The sequence below is a fragment of the Chironomus tepperi genome, unplaced genomic scaffold (assembly GCF_022539635.2).
Source record: "Chironomus tepperi strain 1889 unplaced genomic scaffold, CSIRO-AGI_Ctep_v1 contig_137, whole genome shotgun sequence".
Lineage (NCBI taxonomy): Eukaryota > Metazoa > Arthropoda > Insecta > Diptera > Chironomidae > Chironomus > Chironomus tepperi.
This window is the reverse complement of record NW_027226259.1, coordinates 64,622-91,010: the sequence shown is the minus strand read 5'-3', so window position 1 is coordinate 91,010 and position 26,389 is coordinate 64,622. Positions and strand designations below refer to the sequence as shown.

General features: G+C 29.6%; 2 protein-coding genes across 2 annotated transcripts in view; one reads left to right on the top strand and one right to left on the bottom strand.

Annotated features, from left to right (window-relative positions):
- Positions 1 to 3,094: 3,094 nt before the first annotated feature.
- On the bottom strand, positions 3,095 to 10,487 carry LOC139087865 (uncharacterized). The gene is made up of 7 exons (XM_070636816.1): positions 10,121 to 10,487; positions 7,908 to 8,105; positions 7,220 to 7,374; positions 6,270 to 6,515; positions 4,165 to 4,365; positions 3,855 to 3,988; positions 3,095 to 3,295 (listed from the first exon to the last, which is right to left on the bottom strand). Exons 2-7 carry the CDS (start codon positions 8,101 to 8,103, stop codon positions 3,139 to 3,141), a joined length of 1,089 nt encoding a protein of 362 aa, XP_070492917.1. The 5' UTR covers positions 8,104 to 8,105; positions 10,121 to 10,487; the 3' UTR covers positions 3,095 to 3,138.
- Positions 10,488 to 15,656: 5,169 nt separating this feature from the next.
- Positions 15,657 to 26,389, top strand: part of LOC139087837 (max-interacting protein 1-like) — a 38,828-nt gene continuing 28,095 nt past the window's right edge. Inside the window, exon 1 of the mRNA XM_070636766.1 lies at positions 15,657 to 16,285. Within this exon, the coding sequence (XP_070492867.1) occupies positions 16,231 to 16,285 (55 nt within the window). The 5' untranslated portion in view covers positions 15,657 to 16,230. The remainder of the gene's footprint in view (positions 16,286 to 26,389) is intronic.

Below are 26,389 nucleotides of genomic sequence, written 5' to 3'. Positions count from 1 at the left end.
TTCATTTCGATGGAAGAATAAATAAATAAATAAAATGCATAGCATAACGCGAAGCAGAGACGGAGAAGAAGTAGAATATATGATGTGTGACATAAATAATCCCGTTAGCAAGATTTAATTACCATCCGCAATGTGATTTATGCTTGATATTGCAGCCAAAAAATTTACAATTTTTCCAGACGCTTCTTATTTGTCTTGTGAATTGCTTTTTATTCATATTTTTCTTTCTAATTTTCAGTTATTTTAAGCTAAATCGAAGAGTTTGTGAGTAGAATGATGTTGAGTGGGTACGGTAAGCATTAATGCTTTTAAAGTTGAGTTTTTGAATATCTACAAATTAAGTTAAAAGCTGAAATGAATTTTCCCACTCATAAACCACGCAACCATGACTGTAAGTTGCAATTATAAAAGTATACAGCACTTAACCATCAAGTTAGCACTGACAAAATGAGCAAACAACCGCAGAAATACTCATTGCGAAAAAGAAGAATTCTTATGAAAAACAAACATTTTCCTTTCCAAATCCCAACCATCATCATCTCAAAAAATGGTTTATAGTTCTGCTTTGTAAGTAAACAGTCATGCATGACATACGATAAGTAAGTGAACGTAACTCGATTTTCTATCCGCAAGCACTTTAAATTTTAATTACAACATGATTCTGTTCTATAGGAAAAATGCGGTGTTTCCACGAAAAAGCATCACAAAAAGCCACACAAAAATTAATTTTCATTATAAAATTTTGTTGGATACGACTTTTTGTAGAAAATTCAATTTAATTTCTCGTTTAGGATACCACACCAACATACTGTTCTGAAGGCTTTTATGTATTTAAACACATTCTCGACATATGCCAGAAAATATTATTTTACTTATCCATAACTTTCCGACTATGCTTCTTGTTGTTTTCTTTCGCCTTTTTTTTGTGTTGTTTTTGCCTCATGATTCTCATTGAAAAAGTAATTTGCAATTTAACTGGAAAATTTTCACTTGCACATTGTGCGATTTAATTTTCATACATGGATTTTTTATACATCTCTTCAAAATATTGAACTCTGTTTTAATTAAAAACTTGCTCGAATTTGCTTCTTCCTTTAAAATTTAATTGCAGATGTTGTTAAGCGTCATAATCGTTATTATTCCATTACTTCATTTAAATATAGTTTCTTAATTAAATTTCATATTCTCTATTGGAAATTAAAGTCAAATGGCAGCAATCCTCCTTAAAGAGATGGTATAGATTCGTCCTAGTAACCTTCACAATCAGTCTTGAATAATTCCTTAAGTCGACGTAGAATTGTTAATCTCAGAACCTTAAATACTCCAGCATAAGATTCCATTGCTCGAAGACTAGTATCATTTCAGTGGAATTTAATCTCCCCTTAGTGTTGCTGCACAATTTAACAAACAATCTTTCATCTCACTTGAGTTCCCCAAGAGCACCTCAATGGATTGAGTTCAAATGATAATCATCATAAAGTCAAAGTATCATCCTTTTTCAATTCACTTTATTCATAAATGTGTATATACATTAAGTATAAGCAGCATAAATCTTTTCAACAAATCCATTAGTTACATTAGCACGTACCATTATGCATCTCATTTCAATGATTCTGCATTATGACGTGCCAACTTTTACAATGTTGTTTTTCAAACTATAAAAGAATGAACAAGAAGAATAAAAAAAACGAATGAGGAAGAGTAAAAATCCTCAAGAGTTTCCATACTACAAACAATATACATTAAATGAGCACAAGACTTTTCTTTCTACTTTAACTTTAAAACATTCTCATTTTTCAAAAATTTCCTCCACACTTCATTGAACATGAACAAAATAAAGCGCCTGGAAAATTCCTGGTGAAACAACATTTTTCTATTTTGTTTCCTTGTTGCTGTGTATTCTGCTTTTAGTATCATTTTGTGGTAAATATGAGGCTGAATAGTCTGCAGTTTGACTTGAATATTATTTTCTGATTAATAAAATTGTTTTTCTTAAAATTTTCTATGAAATTGGTGTGAATTGATGATAATTTTGTATGCAGCTTCTAGTTTTGTATCCAAACTATGAATCAGAGACTTAAATTTAGTCTATAAACACTTTATATCCTTTAATTTAAAATAAAACAATTTTTTCTGTAAAAACACGTGAAAATTATTCACAAACTAAAAACTGAAGAAAATTCAAATTAAAAAAATACGTTAAACATGAAAATGGCCAAACCGTAGCTAACTTCAAGTTGAACATCAAGATTGATAACAAAAAGCGCTATACCTTCATTAAAGAATATTAAACAAATTTATACCTACACTGTTTATACATATGTACATCCTCTGCCGGGATAAAGAAAACTTTTCACTATCTCCTCTCAGTTACCGATGTTACTTCCATATTTAGTATTTCCGATGTAAAAAGCATTGCTTAATGAAACACAAATGATGGCGTAAAGTTTATTTTTTTTATTTTACATTGTAATTAAAAGTCTTTTAAGGAAATTAAAATGCATATCGAGTTTATGTCTCCTTCTTCCACTTGTACTGTACAGTCTTGTATTTTTTTTTATAAATATTTTGTTGGAAGATGTCGGAGACAAATCTGCATTCATGCTCCCCTAGTAGGAATTTGCTAGTAATTTGTTAGTAATTTGCTAGTAATTCTTTACTAGCCACTTGCCATTTGCTAGCAAAAAGGACTGTCCAAAGAGTCGACAAAGTCCCACTTTGGCACTTGCCAAATGGCTAGTAATTTTACTAGTAAGTTGCTAGCCATTTGCTTGCCATTTACTAGCCATTTATTAGCAATTTGCTAACCATTTACTAGCAATTTGCTTGCCATTTACTAGCAATTTGCTTGCCATTTACTAGCAATTTGCTTGCCATTTACTAGCAATTTGCTTGCCATTTACTAGCAATTTGCTTGCCATTTACTAGCAATTTGCTTGCCATTTACTAGCAATTTGCTTGCCATTTACTAGCAATTTCTTCATATATAAATGGAAAGCTGATTTAAATTTTGAAAATCCGTTGCCAACTGAAAAAAAATTTGAAATAAAATTAACAATTATTTAAAATTTTTAATATATTAGGAACATTTTATTTGATTTAGCTTAAGATTCATGATTTAATTGATTAATCATCACATTACAATTTTTTTGCTTTGTGTTTGAAAAATATCTGGAATGCTGATCTAATAACTTCGACTGTACAGGATAGGTTTCCATCAGAACCTTTAAAAGATTCAACAATCATTTCAAAGAAGATTGGATAATTTATAAGACAAATTCTGTCACTAGGGCGGCTATAAAAAAAAAGAAAAAAGAAAATATAATAGCTTTAATAATATCATAATAATAATTGTTGTGTGGAAGAACTTCCCAAATGGACAAAAAACGTTATAACTAGTCATTCACTGGACATTCACTAGACATTGACTAGTTTTAATGGTTTTCGTCCGCTAGGGCTTAAACAAAAGAAATTTTCTTTTCGACTAAGCAGAAAAATATAAAAAAAATGGTCCTCGTCGAAAGAATAATTCTCAATTTTCTCTTAATTCATACAAGTCACAAACTTCAGAGTTTTTTTTTTCATAAAACATTTCCAGCAAACATTTTGTTCCTTTTAAAAATCACTTTAACACAGCTCACGTACTATTTTTGAAAATTTTACTTTATCTCATTCAATTTTTATTATTTTTTTTTTTTTTTTGATTAGAAATAAAATTCTTAAATAAATCAAAAAAAGTCAATTCAATTTTATGAAAAAAAAAACTATTATGCATTATTACTAACTGGAAATTTGATTTGAAATTTTTCCTAATGGTGTGCTAAAGAATTTTTTATAATATATATTAAACTCACCCATTCATCGATCCCCAAGCTAATTCCTTTTTTATGAATTCATTAGAAAATAAATATGTCATAATTGTTGCGATTCTTCCATTTGCTGACTTGTAACAGCCTGAGGAGTCATGAAGTAATTTTAACATCGAAGCCTAAAATAAAAATAATATTTATTAAAAATAAAAATTTTAAAAACAAAACATGTAAAAAAAGTAGTTTTCAACTTCTAGGGAGTCTCGATTAGAGAAATTTTTTTTTGAGTAATTTCGAGTTTCCAATTTTTACGCGCAAAAAAATATATTTTTATCCTACAAATATTTATACTTACCATGTTATTTTTAGTTGTAGTGTCATTTAATTTCTCAACAAATTCTTGAAAATCGATTTTCGACTTTATCTTTTCAAATGACGATAAATCTCTTCCATTAGTACGTCCTGATGATAGAGCCGATAAGACTTGAATTTTAATTTCACGTTTTAATTCTTCTATTATCTCTGTCTTCATCCTTTGTAGCATCTTTTCTATCTCCTGTTTTTTAATAAATTAAAAAAAAATCGAGTTAGTGTCAAATTAACGAATTTCAAAAATACGAAAATTCATTTGAGGGCCTGCAAGTAGAAAAGAAATATCTTACATTATTAAAACGACATATTATATATTTTCAGAAAGGTCTTAAGTTGTACTACATATCCAAAAAAAATTAACTATAGTTTTACATAACATCCAGGGTTGGATGTGATGAAAACCATACTTTTTCAGTGGAACTTTTAATTCAGTTCCAACATGCAAAAAATATTCTTTTGAGGTTTTTAGATGCACAAAGCAACGAATTAAAACGCAATGTAAAGAAATTTTGTAATTAACTCTGGAGTTCTGAAATATCAATTTTTTAACTCTGTCTACTTTTATATGGGGTTTTCACAAAAACAGCCACAACTTTTCACTGGAAGCATATTTTCTAATGATTTAAACATCGTTTGATAGCTATTTTTAAGCATAATTTTGTTAGCATAAAACATTTTTGGTTGCATAAAATTTAAATTTTTAAAAACCGTTAAACCACTTTTTCATGTTTTACACTGAAAATTATCCTAAAATTCATTTTTCATGATTTTTGACTTTTAAGATAAGTTTTAAATACTCTTATACTCATAATAAATCTATAGACTTGTTTCAGCAGTCAAAATTCAAGAAAAATGAATTTTAGGATAATTTTCAGTGTAAAACATGAAAAAGTAGTTTAACGGTTTTTAAAAATTTAAATTTTATGCAACCAAAAATGTTTTATGCTAACAAAATTATGCTTAAAAATAGCTATCAAACGATGTTTAAATCATTAGAAAATATGCTTCCAGTGAAAAGTTATGGCTGTTTTTGTGAAAACCCCATATAAAAGTAGACAGAGTTGAAAAATTGATATTTCAGAACTCCAGAGTTAATTACAAAATTTCTTTACATTGCGTTTTAATTCGTTGCTTTGTGCATCTAAAAACCTCAAAAGAATATTTTTTGCATAGTTGGAACTGAATGAAAAGTTCCACTTAAAAAGTATGGTTTTCATCACATTCTTAAGACCTTTCCGAAAATATATTATATGTTATATTAATAATGTAAGATATAAGAAATATAGCTCAAAGAAGCCAAAATGCTTACATCTCATTTCTACTTGCAGGCCCTCAAATGTACAACGTTAAAATGGAACAAGAATTATATATGTATAAGCAAAAAGAAGACATCAGATGGAATTTTTTTCCTCATACAAATTTTATGAGTCCCTATTAAAATAACGAATTTTAAAAATTCGGAACTTCATTTTTACGAACACTACATTTTTTCAACCGTATCATTTTTTTGAAAAATTCTTCATGCAAATCTCTTATAATTTTCAAATTTTAAAAAGCCGTTAATTTTTTCAAGCATTTTAATTTTCTTAAACATTTATTTTACAGCTAAGTTTTCTACTTATATTGAAGAACTATGCTAATTTAATTGTTTTTAATGTGAATAAACAGTTTTATTGTAGAAAACATTAGAAACTTGATGTATAAATGCTTGAAAAAAATCAACGGTTTTTTAAAATTTGAAAATTACAAGAGATTTGCATGAAGAATTTTTCGAAAAAATGATACGGTTGAAAAAATGAAGTGTTCGTAAAAATGAAGTTTCGAATTTTTAAAATTCGTTATTTTAATAGATACTCAAATTTTATATTTTCTTCAAATTTCCAAAAACCCGTTAAACATACACACTTTCTTTGTGTCAATAAATTTGCAAAACGTTATTTACCATACTTTTTCATCTTACTTTAGTTAAATATTCTTACTGTATGTAAAACATATTTGAAAAAGTAAAAGTAAAGCAAATAACGTGTTTATATTTTAACGTGTTTTTAAATCTACCAAAATCTACTCAAAAAATCTAAAATTATATACCAGGATCATTGTAGTTGATGCATCATTTGGAGCGTATTCCAACAAAACTTCATTTGAAACACTATTATTGACATTATCCGTCAATTTTGATTCAATCGGTAACGAATGTGCAGATGAAACATGTGATGGAATAGACCCTGATGAAAATGTTGTTGGTAATTGAACAGTTGGTGACAGGGGACAAGTTGATGGCAATGATACAGTTGCTAAGTTATTGTCGTTCACTTGATCCGTATTCTTAAGTTTCTAAAAAAAATAATAATACAAATAAAAAAAATATATCATTAGATTTGATTTTTAAAGATAGTGCTTTAGACTAAAAAAATAGAAATAGAGGTAGAAAGCTAAAATATTTCAGATTTTACATTCAATAAGAAAGCAAAGAAATTTGATAGAATATTCAAATTAAATTATGACATAAACGGTATAAGAAGATTCTTGTCTATGCCAAAGCTTTTTTTCAATATTTCAGAGGAAAAATTAGATTCATTTAAATGAAAATTCAGTAAATTTTGTATTAAGTAAATTACGCCCTTTATAGTCTCGAAAAATAGGTATATATGTGCCCCTTCTTGAGATGTTATTTAAAAAAAATATTATTGTGAAAACCTGAGTCCATATTAAAATAACGAATTTCAAAAATTCAAATACTAATTTTTTCAATTTTCTTTTTTTCGTAGGGTTATTTGAAAAAATTTTCGAATTTTTAGAAACCGTTTTACATAAAATGAATGATATTTTCTTAAAATCAATTTTATTTTGATGATTCTAAATTTTTTCCAAGAGGTTCTACAAAATGAAAATTCGAAAAAATTAGAATTTCGCAAAAATGAGTTTGCGTATTTTTGAAATTCGTATAAATAATTCGTATTTTTGAAAATATTAAATCAAATTTTAAGTCGTTGATATTTTCAAATGTATTTTTTTTTTAATTTCGCCAATTTGCTTACTTTAACTTGGTTTCGAAGATCTAAATCACCATATGTATTAAAGTTGATGGGGTGTTTTCGTTTCAGTTTTTTCATTTCTTTTAAATGTTCTTCATATTCACTATTTCCATATTCGGAGTAAAATTTGGAGGCTTCCTTAGCTGCATCAAATGTTTCTAAGAAGAAATAAAAATGTAAAAAAAAAATAAAATTAAAATTGGGTTCAAGTAATGATGTAATATAAAATTAATTTTTGATTTATGCTCTTAATAGTTATGACTATATTATTGTCCAAATTTCAGTATTTTTGTCCAAATTTCAATATTTTTTACCCTATTTATGACAATTTAAGCAATCCAATTTATAGAAATATTTCCTTAAGGAAAATGCATTAAAAATCATCGCAAATGTTTGAAAATATTACATCTAACGTATTTTTCAAATTAATTAATATCTTTGTCTCGGAAGATTATTCAAAAAAGAAATAATAATATTTCTAAAACCAGATTTTCGAAATTATTATACTTTTTAATTTTAGTAAAAATTATTTTCAAAATTGTCAAAAATTAAAGTAGAAATTATGTATCAATAGTCCATATATTTTTTTAGATTTTCGCATTTACCAAAATATTTATTTGATTTTATAGTTATTTAAAATATATATATAGTAAAAACAGAAAAAAAGAGATGGAGAAAAGGTTTGGCTTACCAACATTATCGATTAAGATTTTTGCTTTAAATATGCTCCAATTTTTTATGACTTTCATATCAGTTTTGATATTTTTGATATATCCATTGTATTTAGCCAATGGAGGAAAATAAACAGCATCGTCACCCAGCATCCATCTTGACTGAACTATTTCGCACGCATTGTTTTCCTCTAAAAATTCGACAATTTTGTACATACCTAAAATGAAAAAGAAAAAAAAATATTAAAGGCAGTTTTATATCTATAATAAAGAAAATAAAATATTAAAAAAAAGCAAATGAATTAAGCTATTAGGATGAAAATCTATAGTTTTGAGATTGGAGTCATTGGAAACAATAAAGAAAAATCCTCATTAATGGAAAATCTGTAAAATTTTCGATAAAGGACATTTAAATTAATCTTGCAAGGCACAAAATTTTGATTCTTGATTTTGAATTCATGAACGTCTGAAGATTCAAATGGTAGTTCATAGATATTTGCTTTCTCGACGTATTCAACTCCATGCAAATAAACAGTTTCTCCTTCAATAACAAATTTTTCAATTTTAACAATTCGGCCGTCTATATCTTGAACAAAACTATCCTTTTCATTATATCCTAACGTTATATCATCTATATTTAAACGCAAAAAAGTTGTATTATCAATTTGCTTGTCCAATTTCTGTTTTCTTTTGTTGCAAATCTTCTCAGGAACTTCATTCATTCTCTCCATTAATCTTTTGTAAATTTGCTGTAACGGCTTTGCAGGTGATTTAACAGATCTTTTCAATATACCTATATGATTCTCAAAAGGAAAAGAAGAGAAATTATCCAGAGCTCCATATTTAAGTACATCGTCTGGCAAATGTTTTAAAATGTGAAAATTATAAGTCATGTATTTCTGTCCAAATATAGTAATAAAATTCTCAGTAAAATTTTGTATCAAAGTGCGAGCTAAATCATTGAACTTAAAGCAAAAAGTTTTGTCTACTAAAATTACTAAAATTAAATGAAAATACATAAAAAGATCATAGTGTTCTTTTTGTAACTCTGATTTAAGTACTACTGGGCCAACAAACAACGCGAATGTTCTTAATTCACTACCTTTCCACAGATTCATTTTCTCAAGCCCTCTTAAACGTCTTTGAAAATCAGACGGCTGCTGATTTTCATACATCGCGATTTTCAAACTAATACGGTGTTTGGTTTTTGCATCATAAAAGCCCTTGAAACCAAAAAATATATCTAAAATACGTCTCATGATTCCTAACAAGCAGCAATGAAGGTAATCTATAGGAAAATCTTCCACCATATCCAAATCAACAATTTTTTCCAAAATTGAGTAATGACTATGGTGTTCTTTGTCATCTCTTGCTCTAAACTTCTCATTATTTCGCTTTTCGTAGTCAGAATCATTAGAAAATATAGTTTTATTCTCGTAACGAAAGCCTGGTACATAGCATTTTGGACAAGATGAATAACCTCCATGACCCTTAATGCCACATACGCTGCTTCTTGCAGGTGCGTCAAGAATTATGGATCGTATTTTTAGTGGAATAATTATGTTGTTGAAAGTATAACTTTTAGACAAATCGATGAATTCATAGACAAAATCTTTTAACAAAAAATTAATATCATTAGGCTTAGATTGGCCTGTAAAAAGAGAAATTGTAAATGGTTTGGAATTTATGTTAAAAATTTTACCGATTAAAGGCCACATACAACAAATATTTTTGCTGTTTTCATAAATGGGTGCACCGTCTAAACAAATGTCCAATTCTATGTAGTCAGGCATTTCATTAAGTGTATTAAGAATAAAATTAAGGTTATGCTTTAAGCCGATATACAAATAGTCTCCGGAGTCTAATGTCTTTATATCAGAGGTCTTGGGTGTGTTTAAAAGTGTATTGTATGTTAATGGGAGCTCAGGATGATATTTATTCAATATTTTTAATAAACTACTTACAGCTGATCTGTTAATTTTATTTTTTATTGACCAATCTACCAAAGAATCTCTTAAATTGGATGATTTTTGCGTTTCTTCTTGTTCTATTATGAAATCGATGTCCAATCTGTTATTAATCTCGCCTTCTTCCTCAAAATCTTGTGCACTTGCATTTTTCACTTCACTATATGCATCACTAAAGCTTAATTCAGTTCTTTTGAATATTTTATCTCTTCTTTTTTTCTGTTTTTTTTTCAACTCACTATAAACTTTATAATTTTTCATATTACCTTTCTTTATTTGTATTATTCAATGCACAATCACTTAATATTTGAATTATCACTCACGATTTTAATTAATCTAGATTTATTACGCTAAAAAAAATTAATTTCTTTCGACCGCGTTTTCTTCTTTGAAAATATTTTTTGATACTGTATCAATGATGTGTATCCATGGAAAAATTACTTTTTTTACTGTATCAATGATGTGTATCCATGAAAAAATTACATTTTTTTCAGAAATTTTTGAACCAGAAAATTGCTAGTAAATGGCAAGCAAATGGCAAATGAGATTTGATAGTAAAAACATTGCGTAACAATTACTGGTAAATTGCTAGCAAATAAATGGAAAGATTAGACATTTACTAGTTAGTCCTACTAGGGCTCACCGAATTGTAAAAGGATAACTTCTTCTCGGTTATGTAAAATGTGCAGTACATACTTTATGTGGATAAAACAAAACATGACATGGGAGGGATGTGTATGTGCGGAGGTTTACAAATATTACTCATGTGTGTATGCATGCATATATGCAAGAAGAAGATGAAAAAAAAAATTGAAATGGTTGTAAAGCATACAGAAATCAAATAACCATGATTTCTGCCATGTCCTCAACATAAATTCTTATATTTTCACAAGAAAAACTTTTGTTTTTTGCCTAAGAAAGTTTTTAATCTGTTCTGAAATACTTCGTATTTTTTTTAATACTTTATGTTATTCTTAAGGATTTAGAGAAAGCACTTGCTTCGTCTTTTGTTATTAGTTCCATTCGTACTATTCACTTTACTTTATGTTCATTTTGTTGTTTAACAAGTATAAAGAAAAGCTGTTTATTTTATGGAAAAGGTTATTGTGTCTTTTTTTCGATTTTCAAGCGCATTTCAATGGAAAAAAGTATTTGCATGCAATGAGGTAACAATAAGACACCGGATTTACCGTGATTATTGTAGAGCTTTTGGAAATTTTTAAAAAGCTTATGGCATGTAAACAGTTTTCACTTATTGAATTGGGAACTTTAAGGCATTAAAATTTGACATTTCAAAAATGGCTGCTATGATCATAAAAGATTTTTTGAGGATTATTAAGCATGTATGTAAGTATATATGTAGGTGGTACTATTGTGTTCTATAGAATTTTTAATGAGAATTATGAAGTTATGGCACTATAAGTATGACTAAACAGAAGCAGTACGTGCAGTTGAACAACTACGATGAGAGAAGGCGGTGCGTCTATGGAGCATATTACATGATATAATCAACAGCATGGACAGGAGTTGATATAAAATTGTAAAAAGGTTGCTTTATCATTTAATTGCCTTTTTAATCATTAATAAGCATCTGAACCTTATTACTGCTCAAATCTGAAGGATTGGCTGAACAAGGGCTAATGATAGCTTAACGAGTGACGGTTCTGCAGACCAATATAGCTTAATTTTGGCATCAAGTCAAATTCGAGGAATTCCAGCCTTAGGTCAGAGTCAAGTAGGCCTGGAGTCAGATTTGCAACCTTTTCAACGCAGCATGCTTCTCAGGCATCTGTAGCCCTCAAATAAAGTTTATTAGCTTCATTTACTGATTGATTCCCACAATCCATCCAATAATCCACTAGAAACATCACCAACCACAACAATACAAACAGTCTCAATTGCCATAAAAGACAAATTGACCAATCATGTCAACAGTAAAGTCCTCAAACAAGCTAACAAGTCAGATATGCACCACATACACGTAAATAGCATAAATAAACTTCCGAACGTGATGGTGTTGCTCTTGATTCTTACTCATTTGACTCCTATACAGGAAGAAATACCTTTTTTAATTGCCGTTGCTAGCATTAAATGATAATGGCTTCAACGTGATTCCAATTTACTTCTTCCATTTTCCCTTTTTTTTTATTTCAAAAATATTCAACTTTTGTTTTAGCACTGGACATAAAAAATATGCTAATATTATATTAAAAATATTCTTTTTTGTTGTTTGTGCTTTCTTGGGTTCAAATTGGAAAAAATGTTGCCTGTGCATCAGTATGTCATGAGTTTTACTTTGCAACGTTAATGACGTTTTAATGGATATCTCTTTTTATTCTTTTTCGGAATTAAATTTGTTAATGCTTCTTTTTTTGATGTGCATTAGGGAAACATTTTTGGTGTTGTTTTTGTTGTTGCTGTGAAGTTTATTGGAGTTCTGTTTGATGAATAAAAAATGTTCATTATCGTTGTAATTAGCAAGAATGTAGGACAATATACTAATTTGTGAACTTTAGTGGATGTTTTTTGTTGGGATGTAGAGATGGAGGATTTATATGTTTATTGGGAGAGTGTTGTTATGGGTCGTTCACTTATTGCAGCAGTTGAATAACAATTTTATAGACACAACACCTCCTTCCCTGACTCACAATTAAATACCGAAAGTAATTAGTGTAAAAATCTGTAATTAATAAGCATCTACAATATTTTTTGTATAAGGGATAGACATCTTGTAGCTATTGAAGGCAGTGATGACCAATCTGTGTACCACAGTAAACTAGTTTGCTGCCAAAAATATTTAAAGATGCCATGTGTGGGTTATTGAAATAGTGCAGTGCTTGACCATGAATCGCAGGCCTGCATCTCCTAGATTTTAGATGATGCTGTAATTTATAGTTCATTCAAGCCTGCATACTTGTGGTTTTGGACGAAACTTTTGAAAATCAAAGCCTTAGAATAATTAAAATTAGATATTTGTCAAATTGGAGTCACTATAACATGATTATAATAATTGTACATACTGATATTGTTGTAAGTCTTTCGGGTTCGAATCCCATAGTTGCTTAAAATATTATATACACTTGACTTTGCCAGGAATATAACTTCTATTTTTTTTTTGTCCATTCAATTATAAACTCAAAGATCACTAGTCTAGACTTGAAACGGCTAGTCAAACTAGCTGAAGTCTAAGCCATGTAGAATCAGTCATCTTCTGGATAAATGCAACATCAAATTAGTTCAAATTTCATATTTGCATAAAATTAACTAAACAGTTTACTTAGATTGCAGTCACCAGTGGTGTATTTAGTGATATCAGGGAATACCACGAGAAGGTATACAATTGACATTAAGTCAGCTACTGAGTCAGACTTATACATCCTCAATCCCTCCCAACTGAATAGCTGATAACATTGCTACATTCCACACAATGTTCATCCCAGGAATGCTATAAACAGCAACACCAGACCATAAAAATCTCAAAATTGCCATCTAGTCATTAAAATTAATAAATTATAAAATTTGATGAACTTTACAGCCTATTTTAATAATTTCCATAAAAAAAGCATCCCAAAAAGGATATTTATAGCCAGTAGCAAATATTAATCAATTTTAAATTTTTATGCTCAACAATAAAATAGTCACATAAAAATTAAAATTTATGCTGCCTAAGTAAAAAAAAATGTTCAACTCGTAAATGACTTCATATAAATGAAATTTAATATCCGGTACATATAGCAGCAACAAAAAAAAAAGGAATTAAATTTACCCTCAATTGTCATTAACATAGTTTGTAGCTATGCTCTATAAATATGTTAGGCAACCAGCTAATCATTTCCATTTAGGACCGAGAGATTTTTAATTGTGAAAATGAATCACATAAAGTTTTTTTTATTCAATTATAAGACATCAACAACAGATGGCGATTGCGTGTAGTTGAGCAACGCATACACGCATATTAACTCTCAATTCTCTCTTACTCTCTCTTGATTCCCGTACACAATAACAACAACAACAACAACAAGAAATCCTTTCATCCCCTTTATGGGTTGATGGGAAAAAAGGAAAGAGCGTGTTTAGGTATCAAACTATATATGCAACAAATCATGATAATGAAAACTGTACAGGCTATATTTAGAAATATGAGAATTATTATTTTGATATATTATGTAATGGATATTTGCAGGAGGGAAGAAAGTCGCTCAACACTTAGGACTTATTCATGGGATATATGCAAAGTATTTAGGGCAGTCTATCCTGTGGTGATGAGTTTTGATTCAACAATAGTTTTTGAGCAGCTGATTCAGGAAGTCATTTGAATGGCAATAATTGTTAGAGATGTAGTCTCTTGAATACATGTTAGTGTTCATGTTGGTTCTCATATGCTGTACATATTCATCGGTTGATAACTGTCAAAATCGCTAGATACACAAAATATTTTAATATGGATATCTGTGATTATACTTAAGGACTCTTTACTTTTTAAGTTACGTGAGTACAGTCACATCCATCCAGCCTGTGTGACACGGTGATGCTTTAGACTGTTGCAGAGGATGTTCAGGTATTCAATGAAAGGGGAGAGTCAACAATTTAAGTCTTTTCGTTACGCTTGTTGTTTGATGTATAAATCGGCTTATTCTATGCATTTTAAGAATGCAGCCCCGGTACAAGCCATTTTTGCTTGCCGCAAGATGCTTTGATAGGAATTTAAACTCAATTTTGATCAAATTTGATTAATGGATCGGATTTTAATGAGAATCGAACCCACAATTATTCAATCGATTATCAATATCAACGATTTTGGGGTCAGTTGACTAACCATTTGGCCATAGAGGTGTTACTTGTCCATGTACATATTTCCATACATATCTAAGTTGCCGGCTTCTCGAGTAGCATCCAGTTGGTTGCCTGAAGTTGGTCTTATCGTTACCAGCCATATAAAATTCCCAATACTAAGTGCAATACATAGATTAAAACCAAAAAACATTCCCAAAAGGAAGTTCCACGTCATCCAGAACAAAATTTAAAATTTATTAGACAATATCAACACCCATTCCAGATGTAAAAAAATGATTCTGGGTTGAAAAGAATAAAATAAAAAAATTCAATCTAAATTTTCAGCATAAAACTCTTCAGGATTCATTGAATATCTATGCATATAGGGGTGCTTATAAGTGGCTAGATTATAATAAATTTTTGATTCCATGTAACCCTACCCAATGACTCGAAGAAAATATGCGCAATTACCAAAACTCATTGGAACTAGAAACTCATTCATTCCTTAAAGTGACTTTACATCCTGAAAAAAAATGTGTCATTATAAGGAAATGAAAAGCTGTTGTTGCTGTAAAGGAATTAATTGAGTGTCAAAATGTTTATCACAGCAACTATCAAGTAACCTTTGATTTTGACCCGTAAAAATAATTTCAATCATTTCCTTTTAAATCATCCAAAAATCAATAGAGTCTTCCTCCTTAAAAAAAATCCTCTCATGCTTCCCATCCATAGTGCGTAGTTGCGTAAAGGAAAAAAAAAGTAATAAAAAATGCGCTCAAATCATCAATTTTACAGAGAATCCCATTCCTCCCCATTCCACTATATTCTCTTTTTTTCAGCATGTGTCACGTGAAAATTTCTCATGCCACACAACATAAACACAGAGAGTGAGCAACGAGCGAGAACTGTATAAATGTCTATAACTCGGCCGGAGTTGCGCAAATACAATCACATGTTGCTCACAAAATTCATTCCGCTCTTCTGTTGACTCACATACAATTCGCGATTCGATTTTTTTTTCTTTACTTCTGTTCCTTTCCTTTTTGCTTTTTAAAAAACAACGTCAGTTGAATTTCAGTTTTCTATTCGATAGACACGGCTAAAAAAATTTCTGTTCGTAGAGAATTAAAAAAAAAAAGTTTTTAATAAATAATTCTTAGTGGAATCAGCAACTAGCTCAGCCATTAAGCTTATAAGCCATTATCGCATTAAATCAATAAAATTAAAAAAAAAATAACAAAAAAAAAAATTTTTTTTTTCAAAACAAAAACAAAAAATAAAAAAATTTTTTTTTGATTCCTCCTCTCAAAATTTAAGTGCTTCACAAAAAGGAAATAATAAGGTTTTAATTTTAAGTTTCAAATTCTTTTGGTTGTAAGTCGAGTGATATTTGTAATATTGTATATCCTGCAAAAAAAAATATAAAAAAAATTCATTATATAAAAGTAAATAATAAATTTTTGCCAAGAAGTGAGAATATATAAAAATACACGTCAAGTAGCAGCAGCAAGCAGCAGCAGAGCATCTTAAAAAATATAAATAGAAAAAAAAAAAATTTGTGTGTAAATAAAGAAGCAAATTTTAATAAAATATTTGTGTAAAAATGAGTATTGCACTTCTGATTGATGCGGCGGAATTTCTGGAAAGACGTGAGAGAGGTAAATACGATTCCGTCTGTGACTATATTACCCCCCGAAAAAAAAAAATAATGAAAATTTCTATAAAGTGGAAAATTTTTTTGTGTGTCCTTCGGAAATGAAAATTTGCGAAAAATAACAGAAGAAAAACAAACATGGCGCTGCCTTAATATTTATACACAAATACTCTTTATCAGCTGTTTTGCAAAAGTGTTTGAATATTGTGAATATAAAAGAAGTCTCTCGTATGTAGCGTAAGCTATAAATGCAATTGTAGAGGCAATTAATACGCCATACATCCTGGGAGTAAAAAAATGAAATTTATGACTTTATGCATCCTGTAGGGTCATCTATGCTGGATAGATGAGACAATTTTTAATGAAATTCTTTTTTATATTCTGAATGGAATCGAAAAAATCTGGAAAATAATTGGTGCCGAGCCCAAAAAAAAATGTATATATAACCACTTAATATTTCTCCTCTGTGCTCACGACCGTAAGACTTGATATTGTATTTTTATTTTGTTCACATCAAGTACAGCTGTGTGAGTTAGGCCGAGTATTCCATATGATTAAATTAACGTGTGGTTGAGTAATGCCCGCGTCATTTATTGTTTACGTTTGAGTTTTCTTCTTTCACTGACTGCCTGCCTTTTTATACATACATTTTTCTCCATATATACATTTACAAACTTATTTTTTTTTGTACCTCATCTTCATCCACAATTCACGAGAAATAAGAATATATTGAAAATAAAGTCATCTGATGTTAGGTCATCAAATAGCGCATTTAACTTATTATCCAAGCAAAGTTATTAATTGAATTTTCAATCAAAAGTGTATTTAGCTGGTGAAAAAAGTCACGTACGCAAATTACTTCGAGTGCTGCTTCATATTCTGAATGGTGTGTGAAGTACAATTTTTATTTTTTTTTTTTTCGATGTGTTTTAATGAGTCAGAAAAATGTCAACGATTGCTTTTTTAAATTTGAATTTTTCAGAATTTTTTTAATCCCACGTCAATTATGTCACTTGAATTTTTTGCAATTTTGACACTTGATTGCAGTTTTGACTGGATATTTCATGAATTTTCGTAATGATAACTAAGTTATAACTTGAATACGATAAGTCAGGTGACTCTTTGTGACGTATTTCTAGTCAAAAATATTTTTTTCACAGAATATTCAGAAAAAATTCAAATTTGAAAATTTCGTTAAAATTTTAAAAATTTAAAATCCGTTAAATTGTTAAAAAAAGAAAAATTGTGATAACGCCTTGGAAAACTTCCAACTCATGCACATGACCAGCATGCATGAAATGCCGGCCGGAAAACTTTCCCGTTATACACGAAAATGTTCTTGAGCATCTTCATCGATATCGCATGGTGAACGTTTAGGTTTATGATAAAAACAAAAAGTTTTGGACATAATGTGCCGTCTTGGAGCTTTCCTCGCAGTAGAAAGCATGCTAAAGAGCTGAAAGAAATACAAAATAACATTTTTACAGTCATTTGTGAACGAAACTCAAAAATAGACGGGCAAAATATTATTAATAAAAAGTTCATATATATTCCTTTCAACGCCGGGTATGATGATCACGATTTTTGTTTTTGTTGTACATTTTCGTATCAGAGAAACATTTTCCACGTCAAATATTTATGATTGCCCTACTGAAAACGGCTGCTTTTTTATTCATTCTCTTCCACTCGATTCTTTGAAAGGTATTCATTAAAATGTCGATATATTCAATAATTTTTTTTACCATTCCAACAATTTTTTACCTCTTTCTGATGTATTTTTTGTGTATACAGAGTAAACTGAATGTAGCTGGGTCTGTAAAATTGATGGAAAATTTTGTTTTATTGATGAAAAGCATTACATTAAAAAATCTAATTTAAATTTTTTTTTCTGTATAATCTCGAAGGGAATGAACGAGAAATGATGGAAAAAAAATTTGCAAAAAAACCATAAAAGACAGAGCAGCAGAGATGAAAATTATGTAAATGGCATGAGCGATGTAACATATCTATCGTATACATACGAAATTTTCTATTCTCAGAAAAACTTCCTTTTTACGCACATATGACAGGATGTGGAAGAGAAATTGCTTTTGCTTCCTCCTGCTTTCTCCATTGATTATATAATTTTTTTTGCGGGATTAGGGATTTATGTCAGTTTTCATGAAATTTAGCTTGCAATTCAATTTTAGAACATTTGAGTTCGAAAATGTTTGTTTACATTTCAATATCCACCTTATTTTGGCTCAAATGGACCTTTGTTAATTGTCTAAACTTTTAATCAGTTGAATTGAATGTATTTAAGACTAATAACATTAATCCAGGCTTAGATCTAGCTCAAATTAATGCAAACATTCAAATTTTCACATGAAATCAACTTTCGAAAATTCGAAATTGGAATAATTAGTTTACATTTCAGTTTCCCCTTAATTTTCACTCAATTTGTCTAGTAAGAATGTTTAGAAAATAAGAATCAAGTGTAATGCAGTCTGTCAATGCCAATCAATTTCCTATAGTAGAGCAAATCAATCAAAATTGTGTACAAATTCAGAGAAATTCCAATTTGTCAAGTTGTAAACAAATCATTAAAAAGTGCGGGAAAATTCAAATTATCAAAGACCTAAAGATTCACCTCAAAGGTCCACTTTCTATGAATATTTTGCGCAGTTAGAATTTCTTTCGACTTTCATCATGGCAAACATTAAAAATTATATTTTTGACATTTCTTGTACAACCGATAACCCGATCGGCACAAATTGAAATGTTGCCACCACGGCGACGGCTCGGTCGTATACTTAAAGCCAAGTGGCTGCCACTTGGCAAATTCAGTTGTTTTCGCCAAGTGACAGCCACTTGGCTTTAAGTATACGACCGAGTCGTCGCCGTGGTGGCAATATTTCAATTTGTGCCGATCGGGTAACTCTTATGAACTTTATGAGATTCACATAAAAGTTCTTTGCTGATTCCGCTCGTGTACATAACGTAGCACATCTCTAGTTTGAATAAATTTTCGCATCGATTTGAATATTTCACTCGATACATGCCTTTTTGACATGGGAAATGTTTACAATTCTAGAAATTCTTTGTTGAGATGATTCCAACGAGAGAGATGATGATGATAATGATTATATTATAATATATACGGAAATAGATACACACAAATTTTGTTTTATTGCGCTTACAAGTAAAAACAACAACAACATCTTTATAATGAAAAATCCAGAGTCAGAGCCGTTAGAAGCATAAACAAGAGCCCGATCGTACTGAAGAATATAATAAAAAAATTTATGTAAACAACCAAATCGAATGCAATAGAGAAATAAGAAGAAGAAAGAGGAGATGAGAGGAGAGAGACGTATGTACGATGGTGTATGTGATTTTCATATCTTTTATATATTTTTATTCAATTCAATTCTGTTTCCCCCTCGCTCATTGTATTCCTGGGTCTGCTTTTCGTTTGATCACAATCCATTTGATATTTATAATAGACAAACAACAGTAACAGCAGCAGCAACAGCATTTACAATGTGACCTTTACAGAATTATTATTATTATATCCATCCACGATGCGTGTGTGTGCGTTTTTAAAATGTGCACACAGAATTTTGTTGTTTTGTGTACATGGTGCGAAGCGTATAGCGGTGAAAAGCTGGTTACAATATAACGAAGGATTTCGCGCGCGCGAACACATCTGTCATGTTATTTCTTTTTGTTTGAGAATGAGAGAGAGTCCCCATATCCACTGATATGTTGTTGCTCTGCTACAGAACAGAAAAAAAAAAAACAAAAAATTTGGTTAATCGATTAGAGGCGTATGGTATATTTGGTGAATTGTCGGTATCCACATCAAATATTTGTAAAGCCGGTGGTAGTCTCATGTGCTCTGCTCTTATGGATTCTCTATTTACATCATTTCTCATCGCTTAAGTTAAACAATTACGGCAATTACTATAGGCAATCAAAAAAAGTAGTAGTAGTAGAATATTATGGAAGAGGGAAGCGACTAAACAAAAGGCAGACATAAAATTTCTCATTTGAATATTTTTCAAATTAAAATCCACTAATTTCCTCCCAAAATAAAGAATACTTTGAAATTTCACTCGAGCTGAACTCCACACTGTTTTTCTGTTTTATTCAAACACTAAGTTGTAAAAAAATAAAAGAGAACTGCTGCGAAGAGAAATAAACAATTTTACGATTGTTGGACTCGAATAGCTTTGGAAAAAAAAATAATATAGCAAAACCTCGCAAACACACAGTGAAAGAAAATTTGTACAGTTAATTTTACATAAATTAATTAAACAAAACAGGGAATGAAGCACAGCGGAGTGAGAATGGATGGATAAAAAAAAATTTGCTTGCGTAAAAGTTTACACAATGGTAAAAATATAAGCAAATATTCGGTGCGTTTCATCTGCTTTCGTGCCCAATTCAGTAATGTGTCGTCTCTTTTACATTTTAAGAGCTTAAGACCCAAAAAAAGAAGAAATGAAAACTGTAAGAAAAATTATTGAAATGAGAAACATTTAGCAGTGCCATGTAGGTGTTATTTACTTGGAAGAAAGAAACTACAAAAAAGACACAAAGAATAAGAAGGAAATATTAGTAAAGTAGTTTGATGAACTCTATTGTAGGCGCATTTGAGAAATAACGGTGGATTTTTATTTGAATTTTAACTGCATCTTAATGCATTTCTTGCTTCTTTTAGATGCAAATATTCGCATCTTTCCAAAATATTTGTCTCAATATCAATTTCACTTCATTTTGAATTTTCTGCATCATTTTCAAAAAATTTGCTTCATTTTGAATTTTCTGCGTCATTCCAAAGCTTGTTTAATTCCAAACTTTCTAGAAATTTCTATTTTTAAGTCACCTCTAAATGAAAATGCAATAAATCTCAAGTCACTAAGTTTATTAGCTTTGATAACCTTCTATTAATAACCTCTGATTATTACTGAGAGCAATCTGAGCTAGACCTCAATTTTACATCATAATTTCGCATCTTCAGATTATAAATTCCTCAAAATTTTAAGTTTCTTAACAAACAAATCCTCTTTTTACCCATAAATCCGTGTGTCATTAAATTTCTCCCTGTCCTTTCTGCATATTTAAACATTTACAAATTGCCTGACTGTAGTTAAATCGACCCTAGTAAATCAACTTCAAAATGAGCTGTCAAAATGAGTCAAACATCACATTTTTCTGTGCCAAAAAGTGCTAAGAACAGCTAAACAAGTACAATAATTCATTACATATGCGTTTAAATGACTTATTGTGAAAGACTTGATTTTCAATTAGTCAGTCATTTAAAGTACGATAAGTAAATAACAAGCAACAAAGCCATTCGCCTTACTTAAGTTACTTTTCATTTTTTGTTTTCTTCGTCCAATGTCCGCTTGTAATATTTATTGGAATAATCATGATCATCGTGAGGAATAATTTTTTGTCTTGAATATAAAAAGTTTATTCTATTTGAAAAATGACTTCCTTTATGAATTGAATTGTTTACTTCTTGTTTATGTTCCTCATCACTGAATGAGTGACTGACTAAAAATGTCTTTGAATGATTGACGAAGTGCCTTTTTTTTCGGACCCCAATAATATTTCATCCATTCATTCAGTTTATGCTTTTGCTATTTACATGCACACAAGAAAAGGACTGCATTTAAGGCTATTAACGATTATTTGTCTCGTCCATAAAGTGATTGATACTTTTCTTCTTTTGCTGACATGAGCCCTTATTCATGAAAATTAAAATAAATTATCCAAATAAATGGAGATGCAGCGAACCATCAAGCAGTCACGGAGTAGACGAGGGCCTCATATCCGGACCTTTCATTTATTGTGTACATGTCGTATAATATATAGCCACTATATTACCTTCATTACTTATTCCTTCGTCTTTGACTGCTTCTCTCTCTCTTTGCTTCATCTTCTTATTTTCTATTTTCCATATTACATTACTTTATTTTATACTTTATGTATTCACTAAAAATCTGACTAAATTTGCTTCCTATGATAATAATAATGATGATGGTTTATGGTATACATTTTGTAAGCATCATCATCATTATCATCATTTGATGCAGTAAAACTAAATCGATGAAACATACTGTGTTGTTCTTGTTTCGGTAAATATCTTATCATTTTTCATCGCACAAGGAAAAGTTTTAATGCAAATTTATACGAGCTGAGTGCTCTTTTTTGTCATCATTTTGACTGATTTACTGAATGGTGAGACAATATGTTGATTAAGACATTAAGAATGAGAAATAATCTTACCGTTTTGATGTTGATGGATTTCTTCGTGAGTTTTGATGATTTGGATGATGAATTTCACTAGTTATTGCTGTTTGCAATGCTATATGATGATAATCAGCAGTTTTTGCGCTTCAGAACTATTATTTTTCTTTAAATTGATGAAAATATGTGAAAAATAAATATTTTTGTCAAAGGGACAAAACTACGACTCTAAAGGGTCGTCATTGCTCAAAATTCAAATTTCAAAAGGTCGTTAAAATTTTATTACTTACCAAATTTGATATTTGAGATATTTTCTCATTAATTACACAACTAAAGCAATTTTAATGAATTCTTAAAAGTCAATAAACTCCACCTGATCTTCATTGAACCAGAAATTGTATACTTCACTAGTAAAGCTGCATCTCAGCCTTCGAACTTCCCAAAAAAACTTTTCCTTCTAGTATTACGTATATTTTGCATGACTTTGCACAGGGAACAGAAAGTCTTCCAAAAATATAGATAGGAAAAGAAAGAAAATACACGATTACGTAGATTGGGGGATATATAATGTATAAAATATTTTTAAAGTGTAATGCAAGAAGAAAAGAAGAACATGTTTATATACTCATGATATTTCAATGACAAGAAAATGTCACACATGTAACGAATAGAATGTATACATCCACAGATAGATATAATTTGTCTACACATTATACAGATTATGTGGTAAAAGCCTGCAAAAAAACAACAACAGTAGTAATGAAAAAAAAAAGAATAATACTTATCATTACATTACTGTGCGTTCATATGTGTTCAAATCTACACCGCAACACAATATGTATCAGATGGGATTTCATTATAATTTTTTTCTCTCTTTTTTTTCTCTTATTCGCTTGTATGCAGAACAGTAATTTGCATTTAATTATAATTTAACAAGAGAAAAAAAAAGAATGAGTCGAGAGTCGGAGAGGAATGAGAATATCTGAATATATAAAAATATAATTTCATGCATTTCTTCACATGACGATCATATGACTATTACATTTTACACATCTAAATGTATGTAATTCTATGCCATTGCTTCAAAAATGCTCATTTCTATATGATACATATTAACAAACGAACATGTGTATATCATGTCAATGCTTCAATGATGAGAAATAGTGGAAGCGAAGAATATGAAGTGAAGAAGTCATGAATAATTAGAAAATAATTGTTGTCATTTACAAAGAATAGAGTGATATGTACATAACGATGTATAATTAATAGAATGGTAGTTTATAACTGTGTGGACATCAAGTTTCAATTTCGAATGGATGATTCTGTTGAATTGGAAGTAAAATCATGTTCATATTTTGTCTCTAATTTAGGAACTAGTCCGGAAATCACGATAATTGCTTTTGATGTCACGTATTCCGTAGTTTTATGCATCAACGGACTTTTTAAATTTGAATTTTCAAGGGGTTTTGTTTGTTTACAATTTTTCCGTAGTTTCAATCCCTGCAATTGGATTTTTAAGGATTTTTTTGATTGTTTTCATAAAATTAATCAGTTTCTGATATATAGCACAGACATATCAACATATTTTGATGACTCAGATAGTATAAAAGTAATAGACAGTCATACAAAGTGAATAAGAACATAACAAATTCTAAAATCCAAGTTCCGATAGAATTTTTTAATTAATAACAAGTGTCGGCTCGTCAATTCAACAAATAGATATCGATGTTCTCATTTGAAACAGTATTTTTAACTAGCGAACTAGAATATATAACAACTGACGGCTTCTTCATTCCCCTCGATTAATGAGTTATTCATTAATTCACAAATGGATGATAGTTTAACCAAAGACGGCTTCCTACTAATTGGAAATGAAATTTTTAAGGGACTATTGAGTTATTACAATTTTCACTCAGATTTTGATTAAGCTATCTAAATTAGACGAAAAAAGAAGAAGACCCTTAAATGAATACAAGCGAGCGTCAGAAAGTCCAATAGAATTAAAATTCCAGATACGAAAAAATTTATTTATACCATATAAGTTCACAAATTTGTTATTTTGAAGCTTCAAATACAGAAGTTAGAATAAATTAATAAATTTAGATAATCAGTGTATGTATGAATGTTTTAAGTTTTCATTTCTACATTTACAGTAGGTGAGATTGTAATTCATGATGTTGGTGGAGTGTATCTAGTCATATGAATTGACTGTTTAAATATGAGTTTCGTGAGACTAAGCCAATAAACTTAATTTCTCTATGGAATTGTTAACTATTGCTAGTTGACATCCACAAGACCACTTCCATAAGGATATAATCGCCAGTAGTTAGTTTAGAACGATAGCCTGACCGTTATAAAAAATCATTGGTGAAAGTGTCAGACATATGGGCTACTGACCGGAACCATAAATTCTATTCTATGAGACACACTGCGATAACGAACAGACGTTTCATTTAAACCATGGATAGTGATATTTTCTTCTCTGGATATCGTCGAACAAGTTGCTTGAAATAATTGAACACATAAATTTCCAGCAAGTAGTTTTTACCAGATTGTACAGTCGATAGATGAAATTGATAAGCAGCAAAAAGAAAAGTTTCTGTAACTGTTTGAGGTTAATGGACTTTTAGTTCTGACAATATTTGCATAGAAATTGACCCTAACTTAGTAAAAGATTTTTAATATTGGGTAATAATATTTCTACATACTCTAATCATGACTAGAGACACTTAAAATATTGAAAATAAACATTTCTCCATTAAAAGCCTACTTAACAATTACCAAATACATAAAAAAATATTCAAATTGCATCAATATTCATCGTTCTATAAAAGAAAAATATTGTAGATAATTAAATTCTTCTATAAAGTCATTGTTTGAACATGCATACGCGTACAGCGATAAGTTACACATGAGTGAGAATGAGACGGAGCTAGCTTAGCGCTAGATAGACAAATATCCAATTATTTGTTAATTAGAATAATATTTTATTATGCATAACAAACATTTCTATATTTTCACGATTACAATTGCTTCATAAGAATATACAGGAGCGATAGGAAAGAAAAATGGAATTAGAATAAACAATTCCTTGTTCCTTATATCATGTATCACGTTTATCGTGTTGTGTTTTGAAATGAAGGACTTTATGTGTGTTTATAGACTGACCGAGAGTCGATTTTTCTGTACTAGAGTGCAGGAAAGTTGTGAATTCTTTATAGAATGTTGCATATATTGTTTTAATAATCCACTTACAGCAGTTGGAAATTATTTAACGATTATTGGATTTGAAATTAATTTGCAAGGATATTCTGTCTCAATTTTAGAGTCACGCAATCGACTAAAATCAATAAAAGTCAACTCGACTGGAAATTTACGTAAAATTTTCAGTCTACTTTGATTTTTGTGTCAATTTTTATTGAAATTAATTTTTTACTCAAAAGAGTCCAACTTGAGTTTTTAGATCAAAAATCAGGTTTTGCGTCATTTAACTGATAATTTAAATTTTTGCGTCATTTGTATAGACTCTTTTGCATCTTCTTAACTTAAATATTGACTTTCGCATTTAAATGATTGCTTAAATCTCATATTTTTAAAATATTCAGAATATTCGCATCTCTTGTAAACAGCTGATAAAGAAATTAATGTAATAGGAACATTAAGTAACACTTGAAGTCATAAAATGCGCCAACATCAAACAGCTTTCGACAATTTTCCACTTTTTTTAAGAATATTTATATTGTTTTATTTTATTTATTCTATTTTTTTTCGGGGGTTCCACTTTGAATTATGTAAGTTAGTTTATTGTGTATATTGTACATTAAAGTCAGAATATTTCTTTCTTATCGCAGAAAGATATGTTATAAAA

Coding starts and splice junctions, on each gene's coding strand:
- LOC139087865 (XM_070636816.1), bottom strand. CDS start 8,103: ATGTACAAAATTGTCGAATTTTTAGAGGAAAACAATGCGTGCGAAATA. Junction 6,516..7,219: donor ATCTTCGAAACCAAGTTAAA/GTAAGCAAATTG, acceptor TATTTTTTTTAG/AAACTTAAGAATACGGATCA. Junction 4,366..6,269: donor CATCAACTACAATGATCCTG/GTATATAATTTT, acceptor ATTAAAAAACAG/GAGATAGAAAAGATGCTACA.